Here is a 20,192-nt window from a genome sequence, read left to right on the forward strand (position 1 = left end):
TTAAATTGGATTATTAGCTCACCAGAAAATATCTATAGGTCCTATGTTGTTCGATTCGATCTACTGCGAAATACTACAAATATTTAGTTTTAAATTTATACAATATGAATTGCATGACAAAATCGTCTCGATCAGGCTTATGAAAAAGTGAAAAATGAATAATGAACATATATTGATTGAAAATGAATAATTTGACCAACTAAAGGAAACGCCAAGAACTGACCGACAAACCACACTTCCATGACTGTTTGCTAATCCCAAAACAACTTACAAAACAGATAATCAAGTAGTCTTAATTTAAAGATTCATATACAACACCTAACGAACAAAAATAATAATAATAATAATAATAATAAACAACATTGTTTTCAACAATTACCATAAGAGATAATTAAGCACAACTCTGAACAATCAGAGACGACTTAAAAGACACTTATTAATTAAATCCATCAGACAATTGCATCTGCACATAAAGAAACACAAAAAAACCAATCAATGATTAAAAAATTCAAAATATTTAAAAAGAAATTAAGGATTTATTTAGATTTATTTTCCAATTACTTAACGAATTTTTCATTGATTATTTTTAAATTCAGGAAAAGTCAATCCAAACATGCTTTATTTTCGAAAAGTAAATAAATAATTTAGTTCCCTACTAAACATGTCAGAACCCACCAGATTATATGAGTTTGCATTTAATAGCACGAATTGTATGATAGGAAAAGATTTGTGACCGATTTGTTTGACTGCTTCTTACTTGGAATTTGCTTTTGGGTTGTTTGTGATTACATGGACCCATTCACTTTCAATGTCACATGGATAAAATAAAAGGACAGTAATGAAACTTTTTCTATATGTGATATGCAAGTAAATCTTCAATCCCATTTGATCATAGAGCTTGATTGAAATTTGTGAAAAAGATTCAAATATATTTTTAGGGCCTACATTGTTGTTTAATTGTTTCACCACGATACCCTATGCTAAGTTGTTGGATTAGTGGAAATTTTAGTCTTTTGGATATGAGTTTAGGTGAATCTGTCTATTTTGATTTTGGGTTAAAACTAAAGTTGAATTAGCTGTAATCAAATGAAACAATGTATTTTGGATTTGAAATGATCCAATTGGGTAATTATTAGAGACCAATAGACAGAAATTGACTCAATTTTGATCGGTTTGATTGTTTTTCATCTCATTTTTTCAATGATGGTGGATTTTGTGTTTTAATTAGTCTCATTCAAAATAACCATCAGTCTAATTCAATATTTTGGCTCCATTTGATAAACTCAAATTGTTTTGAAAACTTAAAAAAAAAAAAAGTTTCAAAAAACTTATTTTTATTTTTAAAATTTAGCTAGGGGTTAAGTATTTCTTTAAAAAACGTGAAACCGATAAATTGAAAAAACAAGAGGAGATAAACATAGATTTTTAAAACAGAAAACTAAAATTGAAATCTTTACCCAACGAGACTTTAGGAATAAACTCCAAGATAACCTTAACCTAGGTTGAGAACTTAAGGAGTAGTTTAGAAACATTCCTATTTCCCATTTTTTTATTTCTTGTTAAGTAAAAAACTCAATATTAATTTAAAATTTGTTTAAAACGAGGGTCACTCAATTTAGTAGTTAGTACTATGTTCGCACAAGTACGCTTTTGATGAGATCCAATATATTAGTATTGGTACGATCACACGAAAATCCGATGTTAAGACGAAAGGAGTATGTATAATTTACCTTGAGTTGGAAGAAGAGAGAGAGATTCAAAGGTTTCAAATCCTCCATTGTTGGGCATTCCTATTTGGTGAGTTAGGTCAGGTGATGCTTTGTTGATCTTGTCTTCAATCTCTGGGTGGATCTTCTTCTTCAGCATCCTTCTCATCAACTGCATACGCGTTGCATCATACAATACGTCATTAAATCCATCATTTCTTTCCTTTTTGTTGGTAGTAAATAAATTCAATTTTGCTGTCCTATAACACTTTTTTTTTCTCTTTTGAGCATATAAACATTACAACATGCATGTTTTGTACTTTCGATGAACAATTTTCAGGTTGCTTTTGTTGGGATCTTTTTCTTTAAATGAAATTTTATTTATTTATTTTTTTTATTATTTCAAGTGAATTTTTAGAATTATGGAACATTAACCCACCATTTGAAATTAAGAATGTTTAAGAAATGATTTAAATCTTGAGATTTGAAATTCAAGAAATAATTTTAACTTTTTTTATTTTGTTTGGAACAAAAAATATTAGACATGAATGTATTTAAAAAATTTTGTTTGAATAGTAACCCAAAAAGTCATCCCAAGATTATTATCTCTAAACCCTAAAGCCTACAAAACTCGACCATTTTAGTCGGAAAAACTTGTAAAAAGCCATCCCGAGTTTATTATCTTTAAAATTTTAAAACATATGTTTTTAACCTATATTTCCCAAAACTACAAAAAAAAAAAAAAAAAAAAAAAAAATTAATTAATTAAAAATACAACCCACCTTTTATCCTTCTAACAAGAAAAATAATACTTTGTCTACTGGCTCGGCTGCTGCCTCCTAATTTTTTTGTCACTTAGCTCAGTGGTGTAACCACAATTTTTCACATGAGTTTCGTAATCACAATTTTTCATGTGACAAATTTTTATTTTATTTTATAATATTTTCATTGTGTAGTTTGTTGAAAAAAAAAATGCAGACCAACTAGCTGACAAACATTTGGTTTTTGAAAAAAACATTCTAAAAACCACAAAAGACCAACAAGAACAAGGTTACTCACTCGTTGAAAGTTCTTAATGGGATGTGAATCCTCCTTAACTCGAGGGATAAGCTTCTTGGCAAAGGAGAGGCCACTCTTACTTCTCACATCAGCTGTTTTCTTTTGAAGCACTTTATCATCCTCAAGAGCTTTTGCCACATCTCTTGCATCAGCCAAGAACAAGTCTGCCAGTGTGATTCTCCTCTCCCCTTTTTTCTTCTTCTCTTCATTCTCCATCTCCATAATCCCACTGTATTTCGATTCATAAGCTCCAATGATCAAATCTTCTCCTTTCTCAACACATACATCCTTTGATTTGTGTCCAAATGCTGTGAACATCAAAGGGTTTAGCTCTTCGTCTTCCAAGTAACCGATAATGTCGTCATCTTCATCGTTAACCAACGATTTCTCTTCCTCTTCTTCCTTGTCCTCGTAGTCGTCTTCTTCACTCTCGAGCACGAGATATTCCTTCTGTTCGTTCGAAGGCTTCAATGATTCGAACCCGAATGTGCCAATGGTGAGAATGCCATCTCTCCAGTCATGAAGCGTTTCCACATGATCAAACTCTACTTGCTTCAACAATGCATGCCTATCCACTTCATTAATGCCTGAACTTTCATTCTTCTTCGTCCCATTTTGCGCAAAACCCTCTGCAAAATAAAACACTCAATTTTTCAATCGGAGCATAACTTAGCAGATAAGATACAAAGATATGAATGTTTTTTTTTCTTTTTTTTGTGGTTTCATGTGTATGAGAAATTTCCAAGTCAACCCGAATGAAGAAAATAATGCAATAACATGAGAGAAAATTGAGAGAGAAATTAAACCCTTGAGAAGAGTATGATGAAAAGTCTTGTGCACCCAATTGAAGATCTGAAGGAAGGAAAGCAAAAACAAGAAAGTGGTGGATTAAATTAATCAAGAAGAGTATGTAGTAGAATGAAGAAGAATAATAAGAATGATAAGAATGAAAGGATATGAAATGCAGTGTTAGGAGAGGTTGTTAATTATGTAAAGACCTTCATTTTTGTTGAAAGTTGGTGAGTTAGAAAGAAAGAAAGGAATGGGAAATGATTATAGGGAGATGAAAGGGGGAAGGGAAGGCTAAAAGGGATTAGGGGGCCAAAAGGAAGGGGGCATAAGGAGAAGACATGTGTGGAAGAAAAGTGGGTCCAAAGAAGAAGCCATGTTTGTAGGCTGTATGGCATGTTTGACCAGCCACTATGTTCCTCTCTTTCTGGCTTCATCGATCTTCCAAAATTCTTCGAATCATTTCTTCTTCTATGTATATATATTATATATAGTATATATAATTTATATATATATATGCATTCCTCTCTCTTGCTTCCCACCCTACATTGCATTACCATCTGAAATTCCATTTTACCAAACGAAAAAGTATTAAATAATATGAATTGTTTCTCAAAATCAACTAGCAATGAGAGAAGTAATTCACGCATCTTATAAACATTATAAAGTCATGTACTCCCTTAATTTTTTCAATATGGAATCTTCAACGTATCTTTTCAAGATGATGTATTTTTAGTTTCACTATTTTTTCTTGTATAATTGTAATTTTTTATTGGCTATATTTTTTCTTCAGACAAATGTTCTACACAATGTCAAGCATTATGTGTTTCGACAAGCTGGTTGCATCTGGAAAGTTTATTTCCTTATTTGGTGTAGAATTTCTATGGTGTTTTCCTTTCAACCATTTTAGAGATATTTTCATCATAACCCTTCTAAGGGTTTTGATATTTATATTGCCATCATTGAAAAGGTTTTGTGACGACTTTTCCCTTAAGAAGTATAGAGGTCATGTTTTCGAGTCTCATGGTTATTTGTGTTTCGTGGTATTTATTGAAATCTGAAAGTGTAACTTGTGTGTTGAGAGCTTAATGTAAAGCTTCCTTTTGTTTCTTGATAAGAAAGCATTTGTGGACATAAGATTTGAAGTCAATGTAAAGCTTATACTTAAAAGGAAACCTGAGTGTTTTTCTTTTGAGGGGATCTTGAATGCCTTGAATGCATGTTTGAGTTAGAGCATTGATAGAAGTGAAGGGATCCCGTACTTTAGAGTCCAAGTAGAAATATAGAAGTTGGCTTAGCGTGAGTCGCTGTTAGATGGTTCTAACATATAAGAACCTATGTTGTAATTATTGAACTATTTCATTTAATGAAGTTTCTTTTCAATGGACAATCAGGTGATCTTGCATCGAACTTATTACCAATTCTTGTATCTTTATCTTGCTGTTTACTTTTGTGATGAATCTTGTTATACCTTGCATAAGAGCATGTTGTAAGACACTAGTTACGTGATTTTTTATTCACCTAATTTTTTTTTAAGATCAGATTCAAAATTTGTTTAAACTGAATGTCCATTTGAGTTTAATGGGCTTTGATATCGTATTAGATAACATAAGGTTCTATCTAAAAACTAATTTACAATGAGAATCACGGTACATGTATTTAATAAACATTATGAGATTTCTTGATTCTTCTAATGTATGAGATCCTCAACAAAGAATGTAACGCAACATTAACATCGTGGTGGTTAAAAATTTATACCTCTCTTTATTTTACTGAGGTAGCTAGAATGTCCACATCCCCACTTCACATTTGCTTAACTAAACAAATGTGCATACCTTAAAGAAGAAGAATGAATTTATTTGTAGCAAATAATTATTAGAGAAAAAGAGGTTTACTTTTCATTTAGCCTAAAATCTTTTATGTACATAATGACAAACAAATTGTATGAAAAAGATACTACAACAATTATACCTTTCTGATGGTATTTTAGGCACCTTATCCACAAAGTTACATATATCCAAATGGTTATTTGTAACAATTATACCTTTCTGATGGTATTTTAGGCACCTTATCCACAAAGTTACATATATCCAAATGGTTATTTGTTTTTACCATAAATTAGTATGGATAAGTAGTTTCAAACTTGTGGTACGAAGAACCAAAAAGTTTAGAAAGTACTTTCAGTTCCTAAAGCTATGGTAATAACAATTTTGAATCTCATTTATAATGATTTAATCCCCACATTTTAAATTCTTTTTAATTTTAATATGTACAATTTTTGCCCCAATTAAACTGTCACATATGTTTTTCTTAAAACAAAAAACATTTAATTTTGACGAAATTTTTATGATAGGAATTAATTTTTTTACAAGTTCGAAAGTATATATATGGACTTATTTATTACAATATAAAGTTCAAAGACTAAGTTATCGCTTTCAAAAGTTCAAAGATCAACAATATTTTTTTATGAATAAAAATTTAATTATATAACAAAGGTAATTATTTTTTTCCTATTGTTTTCAAGAAAATGAGCCAACTTATTTACAAATATAGCAAAATATCACTCACTGTTCATCAGTGATAGATACTAATAAACTTGATAGTGATAGACATTAATAGATAGTGACATTTTGCTACAATTTTGTCTATTAGAGTCTATCACTAATAGACATCTATCAGTGTCTATAAATACTAATAGATATCTATCAATACCTAAACACTATCAATATTTAATATTGTCTATCATTAATAGATATTGACAAGATGCTATATTTGAAAATATTTTTAACATATTTCCATTTAAAACCATTAACTTAATTTTTTTAGTTTATTAATATTTTATTGGACAATGATTATATGAATTGAAAGATTGTTATATAAAATGAGAAGATAGCATTTATCATGATCAAATCTGATTAGTAATAAAGGAACTGTTTGTGGGAATAGTTACATCTTTCAAACATTGTTGGGCCCTTTTTATCCTTTAAATTATATTGACGACAAAAATTATATGGTGATGATACAACTAACAATCCCATCGTCTAACTTATTTAAAAATATGATTAAATATAGATTTCAAATTAACTAATACGTATCTATATGACCAACTAACTTTCTTAACTTTAAACGCTTACTTAAAAATCATCTATAAGAAAAGGATATAATAAATTTGAGAGGAAAAAAAGTGAGACAATTGACAAACGTAAGAGCAATCACAATCTTCATTGGTGAAAGCAAATATAAATATTTGTTTGAGTAAACATATCCTTATTTATTATTTTAATGTTGACGTTGCAGGAGAGTATCACGATGCCATCATACACAATTGATGGAAGAAGCATACTACCGTTTTCGTCTTGTTGAAATCCTGAAAGTAGTGATTGAACATACAACACTTCAACCCTAGAAGTCAAGGAGCACATAAGTTGACAGTGTCAAACCCGAGAGACAACGTAGCAATCTCACAATTTTTTATTTTTAAAATGTTAAAATAACCTCATTTCGGCTAGGTCCATTTTAGGAAGTGAAGTTTTTATAACTTTGTACTACGCTTTTCAAAGTTTTATGCAACAATTTTTCTTAGGACTGTAAATGTCACAATTTTTTATTTTTAAAATGCCTTACGCTCCTCTTTAGGTCAAGGATCTCTTTTCAAGATTGATTCAAACCTCAAGAACCATGATACAACATGCCACGAAATACAGTTTGAACTTCTTGCTTCACAAACTCGATAAACTACAAGGCACTCTATCGTTCGACTGCAACATACAATTTCACTAAACACAAAACAGAAGCGATGTTCCAAGCATGACAACATCTTATCCTTAAATAGGCACAACAGAAGGAAGAAAAATACCCATTCAAATTCGACAAACCATAAATAAGGAAAACATCCCAGAGAAATAAAATCATAGAATATTCTATATAAGGAAACAAATAATTTATAGAATTAGCATCTTGAGAAATATCCTGTGGGACATTTTCTGAGACAACCACCAAACAGAGCAATGAAAACCCTAAACATTTTTAAAAAAATATAGCCAATTTAGAACTCCAACACTTTTATTAAATTATACTCCAAAAATAAAATTCTATTCGATAGTAAAAATTACAACACTTATCCAAGTTTAAGAGTAAAGCTAGATTGGGGGGTTAGATCCTCTACCCTTTCCATTGAATATTTGGGTATGGCTCTTTAATAGGTAGTATGAAATCCCCTGCTTTTTAGTTTCCAATCATCAAGAAAATTGAGAAAAATTTGAGTCTTGGAAGTATACATATATATATCAAAGGGTTGTAAATTGACCCTGCTACAAGCCGTGCTCATTAATCTTTCTACCTATTATGATCTAAACCCCTATAATCTCTGTCTGTAAAGCTATTGAGAAGCTGATGAGAGATTTTATTTGAGAAGGACCAGTAAAGAATGGTGGATCTTATTACTCTACCAAAAGACAAGGGTCACTTTGGCATCGACTAACTCAAAATCACAAATGAGGCTCTTCTTCGTAAATGGATTTGGCGTCACTTCAAGGAGCCTGATAGTTTGTGGAAATTGCTAATTGATAGTAAATATGATACCCCTTCTCTTCAGATCATACCAGATGTTTGTAGGTTCGAAAGCTCGAGGGCCCCCTAGTTTCATATCTCTAAATTTGGTAGCAAGGTTATCAACAAAATACAAAGATTTGTTCGCAATGGTAACTCCACACTCTTCTGGTTACATCATTGGAATGTCGATGGACTCTTAAACATCCAACACTCTACATCTTTTGCTTTGGCTGAGGACAAACTAATTACCATTTGTGATCTATGGTTTGCAAAGAACAATATATGGAATCCCAAATTTCGTAGACCTTTGATAGCTGCTTGTCTGCGATGCATCTGGCTGCAATGAAACTGTAAAACATTTCGAAATGAAGAAAAAACCTCTAATCCCCTTTGGAAAGATATTATATATCTTGTATTCTATTTCTCTAAATTGAAAGGTTTTTCTTTAACCTCTCCTCCTTTTGTCTTGAACATTGAGCTTCCTCCAGCTCCCTCTGTATATATTTTTCGAGCAATGCATTACTTTTGGAATCAAGGGCATGATGATGAGGACGTTAAAGATATGTCAACCTAGTTGAGATATCTTGATGTATCTACTGATCCTTCAACCTCTAATATATTGTTAAAAAAAATAAATAAATAAAGCTAGATTGCAACATCACACTTATCAAAATATTAAATTGAAAGTTCTTTAAGAGAAAAAAAATGATACAAAATGTCAAGGGTTAGAGAAAAAGTTAATATCATCTTAGTAAATTAATTTTAGTGTTGTAAATAATTTCAACTCCACGAAGGGAATAACAACTTAATCCCATGTAGAAGCAATGGATCTTCTTTGATTTCATTAAGAATTAAACTAAAAAGTATGGTTTAAGCATTATACACCTTGAAATTCAATGGAGATTTTTTCTGAGGTTTGCTAGTGATATATAAATTTTGTCTTTACCCACTAACTTAATCTTTTGAGTCAATTAGTGATTTAAATAGTATCAGAGTAAGTGATCCAGGGAAATTGTGTATTCAAATCTTTTTAATGTTGTCTTCGGTGAATGTTAGTGATATATAATTAAATTTTTCAATAAAATCTTCTTTACTACAATTCAAACAAGAACCTAAGAGAGAATTTTTGTAAAAAAAAAAAAAAAAAAAAACCTTTTCTTTATAGTTAGGCATCATCGGCTTTAATCCATAAGATCTTATTTATAGCGACTTAGCTAGGACAACTCTAATTAAATTATACATAATATATCTTTTTGCTATATTTATAAATTTCAATAGACCGTTGCTAGATATGTATTTTTCTTTATTAATCTTTGTTGTCAATGAAATGATGTTTCATTTTGTTGGTCAAAGTTGTTACTGTATTTGATTGAATCTTTCTTCCTCATCCATTAGAGCATATAATTGGTCAAAAGATCATCCATTATTTTCCCTCACTAGTCATATATAACACTTCCTTTCTTTTCCAATGAGTTGTATTCAACGCATAGATTCAAGTTGAGTTCGACAAACATCTCTTTCTTTGGCCATAACTTGAAACAATCTTCATCTCACTTTGTTTAGTTGAGTGTCAATATTAGTAAAGCAAGCTTTTTAATCTCAGCTAAACTTTTTATTCTATACTTGGCTAATATAACAAGTTTAACTCATTTAACCTTAGAGTGCATTTTCAATTTATTTAGAATATCTTGCTTCACACTCAAAAGTAGGAAGTTTGACTCTTGAAATTCTTGAGAATAGGTTGGATGCATTTTATATAATTTTTTTGTTTTTCTTTACAATGCATTAATTTTTTAAAAAAAAATATACTGAAAGAATCCATATTGAGATGTAAGAAAATGTCTATCCATATTTTGAATCGTAATCCAAATCTTGAACTAGAGCGTTACGAAGTGAAAATTTGAATCTAAACATCCTTAGAACAAATAAAAATATCTTAAATAGATAAATTTGAACCTATAATAGTTGCTTCATTCTTGCTTAATTGAAGCATATGCATGTGCGTATGATCATGAACTTTATTTTTTTAAAGAGATAATGGTACTCACAATTAAAGGAAGGATAAATTGAATAAATATATTATCGTTCTTGATACAATATTCGTTTAAAATTAATGCACTAATTAGAATAATTGAAGTTTAAGATGAATATAATAGGGAAAAAAACATAAATATCATAGAAAACGAAAAGATCTAAGAAATTTATATATTTTAAATATTCACATCTATGAAACAAAACCCACTATTCAATCCTGCCATCAAATTCTAAAATTAGAAAATTTTCATTATCGAAAATAAAAAATAGGACTCGTTACATAAATAGAATTCAAGTCTCAACCACCATTTTACACATTGCTTTCAAGTTTTATCAAATTAAAAGCTATCACTAATAGCTGCTACCAACTATAGCTTCCAATTTGAGAAATGTGCTATCAGTGACTGGAGCTGCTATCGATAGCTATCACTAATAGCTGCTATCAGTGGTAGCTTTTCGATTTGAGAAGTGTGCTATCAGTTGCTATCACTAATAGCTGCTATTAGTGAATATCATTGATAGCTACTATCAATGATGACTTTTAATTTGAGAAGTATGTTATTAGTTGCTATCGTTGATAGCTACAATTAGTGACATTGCTACCAATGATAACTTTCAATTTAAGAAATGTTCTATCAATTGCTATTACTAATAGCTGCTAGTTGCTATTAGTGATTCTGCTATAGGTGAATATCACTAATAGCTGTTATTAGTGATAGCAACTGATAGCTGTTATCAATGATAGCTTTCAATTCGAGAAATGTGTTATCAGTTGCTATTATTGATAGCTGTTATTAGTGATACTGCTATTAGTTATAGCTTTTAATTTGAGAAATGGGTCATCAGTTGCTATCATTGATATATTTCTATCAATGATAGTCAAATAGTGGCTATTGCTGATAAGTTTCTATCAATGATAATGTTTTAATGCTTTTTGTTGTTTGAAATTGATATCATGTTATACTTGTTTGTAAATAGTTGGAGTCATTTGATTAATTTTTTGATACATGTAGTGTGTTTATATGTTGTTATTGTTGCATATAGGTATAGAATGACATCCTTCTACATTGTCAGTGATATCTTTCTATTGCTTTCAATGTAAAGGATATTATTAATAGTATTTATATATTATGTAATGTAGTATTTGAGATGAAATGACTCCTCAAGATTATTTAATTATGCATAAAAGTTTTCATTGATAGCATGATATCATAGTATCATCGATAACATGTTATCAGTGATACTACTGATAGACTTCATGTTGGGTTTTATGTCCTAAAACTTGTGGTTTGTAAACAATAGAACTAATTCTGAAAATTTAATAAGATGTTATTGAATAGATTTTTTGCTTATTAGAAATCCAATAAACCTAAAAGTCTCTTGACTATTACATGAATACTTGAACTTTATGCGGAGACATAAAGTGGATCAGGTTCAAGTAAATAGTCAAAATGATCTATAGTATATGAATGAAGTTGGGTGCCTTATTCTGGTAACACTATTGGATGCGGCCTACTCTGTAGTTGTTTCAAAGAGTTGTAAATTGCTACAAACGAAGTGATCCTAATTCGTACATTTTATGACATGAGAAGTGGGGATGTTCATGTGCAAAAGGGTTTGTACAAGATCGAACCACGAAATCAGTCACTCTTACTTTATAACGTAGTTTACTGTTTAGGACGAACTATTTCAAAGCGATGACCTAAGTAACTTAACCTTAATCCTGAGCTAACTATGAACTCCTCTTTATTCAGGATTATCCTTAGATTTTCATAGGTGAGGGTTGGCTCAACAGCGCCGGCTCAATAAACTCCTATTTTAGGTGTAAAACCGGATAGATAGCTGGGGACATAGGGTGCAAGATGGAATTCACTCCTACCCGTTGTTAGGGATAATAGAGAGGTTGTTTCTTTAAGTGCTGATTCTGGGTCTTAAATATGGGGCCCCACCCTCTCATTCGTTCGAGAGGGACTCGGTTTGTTGATTGGATCACAAATAAATTGTGCATTAGAGGATCAGTGAGACTTAAGAAACAAGAGGTAATCTCAGGGGTAAAACAGAGATTTGACCCAACCGTTATTACAAACAATCTGTGAAGGCTTAACTTACTAATCATGGTTATATCGAGTGGACAAAATAAATCTACAGGGGAGTTAACTATCGGCTTTAGTAGAGTGACCCATTAGTTAACGAATGGGGGTTAATTCGGTCTTATGAGTTTAGCCAATTAATCTCGGATCCTTGGAGCCCATGATTTGTAGGTCTGCGAGGTCCCCTACTAGTTCGTAAATGGATTAGCTCTAGAGTAGCGTGACAAGTTAATTTGAAACGTTCAAATTAGAATTAAAGGAATTAGTAATTATATGAGATATAATTATACGTTTAACTTTAAGAATTAAGCGGAATTGGAGAATTAATATTTAAATTTGATTTAAATATATGAAAATAGATTTGTGTCAAATTAATTTAATATTTGCTATTAAATTAATTAGAATTGTTTAAATTGTTTAAATAATTATTTATTGATTTTATTAGAAAAATTGATTTATGAAATTAATTTATAAAATTAATAACTTTTTATTTTTTAAGTCAAATTGTTTTTCTAAAATCAAATTTGGAATTTGAAAAATGAAAAATACACAAAACGGAAAAATGGTATTTTCCATTACATCTTCATAGTTGCTCACCCATAACCCACCATATTTAGACTTTAATTACTCCAAGAGTGAGCTGCATCTCATGCAACCATTTTCTTTGCATGATAATCTGCAATATATTAAGAAGATTGGAGTGAATTTGGAGCATGCAATCTGTAGAATTTTTGCTGAATAATTCGTGTGAGGAAGGTGTTCTTCAAGTGGATTGCTGCTGTGAGTACTTCTCCAACTTCCCTTAATTCAAGCTTATTTTGAGTCCCACAACTCAATCTAGAGCACCAAGAGAATAGTGTGGAAGATCTTGGGGTGGTCTACAACGAGATTTGGAGAGATTTGTCGCTGAAAATCGAGATTTTAAGAGTTCTACAAACGTATGACTTGAAACTCATTTATTTCCGCAATAGCATACTTTAGTTTCTGCCAAAATTAATGAATTAGAGTGCTTATTGATCCTTGCAGTTTGCTGATACAATCCAATAACACTTCATACTCTTAAAGTCCTATAAAAAGGAAAAAAAAAAAATCTTAGCCTCTTTGATAACATTATCATTTATCATTTTTTTAGAAATAAACTTGTTCATTAACTATTATCATTTCTTATTTCAAATTTTTAATAAATGAAAAAAAATGGTGCAAACTTGAGGACTTAAAAAAGGGATATTTGTAATAAATAGTAAAATAAGGGAAAATCTAAAAATATACCATATCTTTAAAATATTTGCAAATATAGAAGTATTGACGAGTCAACTTTTGAATTTGTTCTAATTTTCAATTTCTCCTTCCCTTGTCTTGTCTTGTTACACATCTTCTTTCTTTTTTATTTTTTTATTTTTTTATTTTCTTTCTTTTCTTCAATTTTTGCTTCTTTCCTTTATTTTTTTTATTTTTCTATTTTCTTTCTTTTCTCTGATTTTTGCTTCTTTGCTTTATTTTTATTTTTTAATTTTCTTTTCTTTCATCGGTTTTTGCTTCCAATTTTTGCTTCTCTCCCCCCCCCCCCCTTTTTAATTTTCTTTCCTTTATCTGGATTTTGCTTCTTCCCTTTCCTCTTTCATTTTGTTTCCTTTCTCCAATTTTTGCTTATTCTCTTTCCTTTTGTTTTTTTTTTTAAATTTTCTTTCCTTTATCCGGTTTTTGCTTATTTTATTTTTTTCATAAGAATTATGAGATTGAGTTTTGTACCTAAGACTTTGAAAGTACCCAATTCATAAGTGACTTAATACCAACAAGTCAATCATCAAGTTTGATTATTATAATGAAACATTAAATATAAATAGCAAATAAAACGGATTTAAAAGAAACATTTTTTTAGTCCACAAATTTTTGCCATTTTTAGAAACATTTCTTAAAAGTTTGAAATAAGAAACGAGAATAGTTATCAAACAAGTTTATTTATCCAAAAATGAGAAATGCAAATGATATTAGATAGGCCAATAGTTTTTTTTTTTTCTTTTCATAAGACTTTAAAAGTATGATGTCTATCAGAAATAAACTTGAAAAAATTATATAGATGGCCAAAATGAAGAGCACAAATTGAAATATTTGTGTATTTGTATACCATAATATTTGTTTACAAAATCAAATGAAAAAGAAGGATTTGGTTTAGTTGTTCGTTGTTTTTACATAAGTGCCCTTGAGAGGTATTGAAAAGAAAAGGGGTCATATAAATGTTTGGAAATGACAAAGAAAAGGACAATAAGGTGGTCAGTAGCTATCATTAATAGAAGCTACCACTGATAGCATGTTATCGGTGATAGAAGCTAATACTAATAGCACATTATCAATGATAGAAGCTACCACTAATAGTACATTATTGGTGGTAGAAGCTACTACTGATAGCATGTTATCGGTGATAGGGAGCTATCACTGATAGCATGATATCAATGAGATCATTGATAGCATCTTATTGGTGATGTGATGAGTGAAATAAGATATCACTGATAATCACGATATGAGTGATATTAGTGATATCGGTGATAGAAATTAGGTGAAATCTATATACCGAGTTTCTTGGAAAGTTCATAATTAGTTATAGAAGTCTATCATTGTTAGCCTTATGTGTTAATATTTCAAGATTGATTATAATTGATGAAGTCTATCGGTGATAGCCATAATAGAAGATTATTAGTAATAGTTATCGTGTTAATTAAAAAGAATGGAGAAAGGAAAGACAATAAAAAAAAAACAGAAAGGGAAGAGAATAAAAATAAATTGAAGAAAGGAAAGACAATAAAAGAATAAAAATATGGAGAAAGGAAAGAAAATTTTAAAAAAATAATAAAAAATTAAAGAAAGAAAAAATAAAAAAAAATAAAAAATTGGAGAAAGGAAAGAAAATTAAAAAAAAATAAAAAAAAAAAAATCGGAGAGGAAATAAAATTTAAAAAAAATGAGAGAAAATGAAAGAAAAAAAATAGAAAGAGAAGAAAGGAAAGAAAGGAAAGAAAGAACGGGAGGAAAAGGAAAGAAAATAATAATTAAATAAAAAAAAGACATACAACAAGATAAGGGGAAGAAAAATTAGAAATTAAAAAAAATTTAAAAGTTAATCGGTAAACACTTTCATATTTTTAAATATTTTAAAGAAGTATTATATTTTTATATTTTGCTCTCTTTATCATTCAATCTATTATAAATATCCTAAAAATATATGGCTTAATCTATTATAAATATCCTAAAAATATAGACAAAGTTCAAAGAACACAATAATGCAGTGGCGTTTGTTAGTGTCAGAACAGGCCCATTTATTAATTACCATCAACTCTTCACAAGGTTGTGTACGTAAATGAGTCCGATTGAATAATGTCGTCCCAATTTTTTGGTTTTTAATTTGTAGTGTTCGAAATTTGTTGTTGTTTTTTCACATAATTTTTATAATTCCTATATAAGGATTTGAATGGTTAGCCAATTTCCTGAAATAAACATATATTTTTTTGAAAAATCACTTTTAATTTTTATTTTTGAAAATATAATTAAACCTATAAACATTTATTCGACCTCTAAATTTTATAATTAAACTTATAAATATTTATTCGATCTCTAAATTTTATATTTTCTTACCTTACTTTTTACCAATATTTTCAACAACCAATCCAAAATTTGAAAACTAATAAAAAAAACAGTTTTTAAAAAGTATTTTTTATTTTTTGAAATTTGGTTAAGAATTCAACTCTCATATCTAAGAAAAAATACAAATCATTAAAAGAAATTGAGAAAAATAGGCTTAATTTCCAAAAAACTAAAAACAAAAAATGAAATGATTACCAAACGAAACCTTAGTTTTCAACATTGGGCTTTGATTTTAAAAATAATCTTAAAATGTAGACATCAAATATAGAAAGAAATAGATAGAAGTGATGCTTATATAAGCTTAAGATATGTTTGGTTTAACTTTTCAAGTGTTTAATTTTGAAAATAAGTGTCTGTTTCGAATATATTTTCTAAGTGTTTAATTAAAAAAAAAAAAATCATTTTGGAAGAAATTGGTGTGTTAGACAACAACTCGAAATAACTTTTCAAATGTATTTTAATCAATTTTTATTAAGAGTGTTTAAATAAAAATGAGTTTTTTTAAAAGCACTTTTTTTCAAGTCACTCCAAACGGACGCAATCATTTAAAGAAAATTGAAGTGTTTGATTACTACTCCAAATAGCTCATTTATATCCTTACTTTTTAAAAATAAAATATTTATGAAAGGAGACATAATTATAATTGGGAGTAAAAGTAGAAAGACTGCCCACCTTGGGATATAATTTCCAAGGCTGTGAGAATCCATCCCCAAATCCACCACGAAATCTATAGTTGGAATTGAAGATTAGGTGAACAACCAAACCAATGACCCACAGTACCATCTTCTGTGGACATAAATTCTCAACAAAGTTTTGATAAAATCACTTTCCGCTGGCTGAGAGACGAATCCAAAGCCATTTGATAAGCTTTTAGGCGGCAGTGTAAGACCTAAATACCCTAAAAACACTTTCACTTTTTGAAACCTCTTCTTTACAAACTGACAAATTACAACAAGTCAAATTCATTGCCTCCATTCATTGCTACCTCCTATAATTACCTTTATTATACTTCCCTTTGCCCTTTCTCCTTTGGAACTTTCCCAACTAAATACACTCTTTTTCTTTAGAACATTCCGTGTGTGATTTGCCGTCCACCCCCTCTATACCCTACTCGTGTACGGTCGAGCTTAAATTATACATGTCGTTTTGCCTCTCCATCATGTATCTATTTAGTCTTTCAACTTTATTAATATTAGACACAATGTTTCTCTTGCTTTTAGGGTTTGTGTGTATACCTAGATGATGAATTTTACCTCAAACCTATAATTGTATAGCCCACCATCATGTGAGTGAATAATATTGTAAGGTTAAGTTATAAGTTTAGATTATTGAACTAATTATGTACTTCTATTTATTCCTTTTAATTTAAAATGTCTTTAATACATCTTGAATTTTCAATATTGCATCTATTTGTTCATATACTCGTTTATGCAATTGAGGATCATATATTGGGAATTTACAATCTTTATAAAATACATGAATTTTACTCTTCTCGTTTTCAATTTGGTTTTTGAGATGAAATCTCACATGGTTATTTAATATATGTTGAGGATCACACAATGAAAAATTCGAAAGGCCTCATAGTCTTTATAATATATATATATATATATATATGTTACTTTTCTAATTCCATTGAAAAATCGCATGTTTCTCTAATAATATATACTGGGGATCATAAATTTTTAAACTTGTGTCTAAATAGATTTTCTTGATAGCACCTAAAATGTGTATTTTAGTGTTTCTAATCTCCTTCATTTATGATGTTTATGTGTTTATATGTTCATGTTTTTAGGATTTCAAGCAATTCATGCATTCCAGAGTGTTACAGGCTATTCGAAATTAATTTGGAGCAATTAGGAGCTAAATAGAGCATCTGAGACTTCAACGAAGATAAAAAAAGACAAAAACACCCCTAGAGACTCAGTGCAGCGGTTTTATCTCCAATAGCTACACAAAGATGTAGCACCGCGACACTCCGAATTCGAATAGAAGCAGAGTGTGCGAAGACACTGCGACAAGGCACAGGCCATATAGGCCCCTTTAGGGCACGATGCCATGCGTTAAACAATTTCTATAAATATTTCTTTTCGATTTTAGGTCAAATAAGAGGAGAGTTTAGCTGATTTTGAGAGCATTAGGCTCGGTTTTGGCCATTCTTGGTCGAAACCTATGAGATTTCTTCGTATTTTACTTTGTAATTTATTTTAGCGTCGGGATTCATGTTGCGATGAATGATTAAAGGTCCAAACGTCGATTTTGAGGTTTGTTGGACATATTTCTATGGTCTAATGAGATTTTCATATATGTTATTGAGTTTTATGTTTATTCTTGTTTTCTATCATTTGTTTGAATATTTAGGATGAACATGCTAAGTAGATTAAATTGACAACTTAATTATTAATACTTGTATGTTCGTTTGCCCATGCTATGCATGTTATATTTATCTGTAATTGTAACCATAACATGTTTAATTTGAGTAGCAATAAGTTTTAGTTATAATTATGGATCAACTTCTAGCATCTCTAGGGTCATCCAGTAACTAAAGATAACGAAATCTAAGGAAAGAAAATACATCAAGTTAGATTTGACCAATTTAACTCAATGTTCTAATCTTCCATGGGCTTAATATGATTGGCTAAGTGAATAGGCTTAAGTGACAACACTTAATTAATTTAGGAATCGACATCCGCGTTGGTTTTCCCTAGGAAGTCTGTCTGGCTTTTTCTACATAGTCGATTAGGCTTGATAATTTGATAATCCATGAACTTCTGCATGATAAATCAATGAATTCATCCATAGATAGCCAAGGATCTCTTACTCGGCGAAGGTAATCGTGTGTGTATCGCTTTCTCTCCAAACTATCTTACTTTTCCTACAATTGACTTTTCTTCAATTTACTTTTCCTATCAACTCAAACTCAAAATTCCCGTTTTTACTGCTTTCCAAAGACTAATTTAGCTTAGAGTAATTTTATCTTAGACTTCCTGTGGTTCGATTGAATTTTGCTAATGATACTACTTATTAGTTGAAGTCCAGGATTGAGAATATACATATTATTTGATCGATAGAAGGCAACTACAACCTTCCGTCCATCACTCTTCTATTAATCAAAGTTTTTCTTACGAAATTAACATAATAACACGAAATGTATTAGAACACAAACTTGAAAAGTAAAAAACAGAGAGACGTTTTAACCATTAAAATTCAAATTTGGAAAATCAGCTAAAAGAAAAATAATCTTTACCTGTTGAATAAAAGTAAAGGGAGAGGAGAAGCCACATTAGCAGCTTAACCTCTTTCATTTGTTGTTCTATTTTGGATTCTGGCAAAATGAAAAGGAAGATGCAAATATGACTACTTTGTTATTGTTGAGATCGACAAAAAGCCATGAAAACCGCAGGTTCAATCGAACTGAAGTTCAAAAACATAGGCAATTATTAATCTAGAAAGAGTTTAGTCAATTCCTTTTCTTCTTTTTACTTGTGTGTGTGTGTGTTTTTTCTCTTTTTTTTTGTTATTAAGAAAAGTTGGGATTTTGCAGTAACAAATTAAATTCATGGTAATATATATATACACACTATTTGAGCGTTTCAACGTGATTTTGAAATGGTTAAAATCACTTTTTTAGTTCGAAACTCACTTTTAATCCTTCAAAATCAATTCAATAATTAATTTTACACTTTTTTTTAAACAAAATTTTCATAACTCTAATTGATTTTGGATGACTAAAAGTATTTTTCAAATGATTTTAAAAATGACAAAAATAATTGTAATTATTTCAAAATCATTCTCAAAGATGACATCAGTGTTGTAACTGTCAAACCAACAAGTATAAAAATTTTGTGAAAACAACTTTATTAACATGAAAAAGTGATGACAACTATGTAAAGTGAAATATTTGAAGCTATGTTAGGTTAGTAATACATTCTTAGAGGTGCAACCAAAGTTTCATATTAGTTTATGTATGAAAAGATCATTAATATATAAATGAGAGATTAATAGATGTTTAGGCAGCGACATTTTGCTATATTTAAAAATGTTTTTAATAGTTTTATCATTTAAAAAAATTATACGTAGATATATAGTTTGCCATTTTATTATTATTATTTGTTACATAAAGAAACAAAGATAAAGAAGTTGTAATTAGTTGATTGTTGTCGCCTCTTTCTGTTTTGTTTGTTGTAACCACCGGAGCTTCTTCCGAGAGCCTATATAAAAAGAAAATGAATGAGAGAATAACGAAAAAGAGAGTGAGCAAGGCATTCATTCTGTAAGAAGTTTAAAGAAAGAAGTAATAAAAGAGATCCTCCCTATTTGCATAGTGGAC

The 20,192-nt window shown here is 29.8% G+C and overlaps 1 protein-coding gene across 1 annotated transcript; it reads right to left on the reverse strand.

Annotated features, from left to right (window-relative positions):
• Positions 1-219: 219 nt before the first annotated feature.
• On the reverse strand, positions 220-3,863 carry LOC120068010 (protein TILLER ANGLE CONTROL 1). The gene is made up of 5 exons (XM_039019670.1): positions 3,764-3,863; positions 3,572-3,617; positions 2,766-3,394; positions 1,731-1,878; positions 220-463 (listed from the first exon to the last, which is right to left on the reverse strand). The coding sequence occupies exons 1-5, from the start codon at positions 3,767-3,769 to the stop codon at positions 450-452; spliced, it is 843 nt and encodes a 280-aa protein (XP_038875598.1). The 5' UTR covers positions 3,770-3,863; the 3' UTR covers positions 220-449.
• Between the last annotated feature and the right edge of the window lie 16,329 nt (positions 3,864-20,192).

This window comes from Benincasa hispida, chromosome 12 (assembly GCF_009727055.1).
Source record: "Benincasa hispida cultivar B227 chromosome 12, ASM972705v1, whole genome shotgun sequence".
In the NCBI taxonomy this organism is placed as follows: Eukaryota; Viridiplantae; Streptophyta; class Magnoliopsida; order Cucurbitales; family Cucurbitaceae; genus Benincasa; species Benincasa hispida.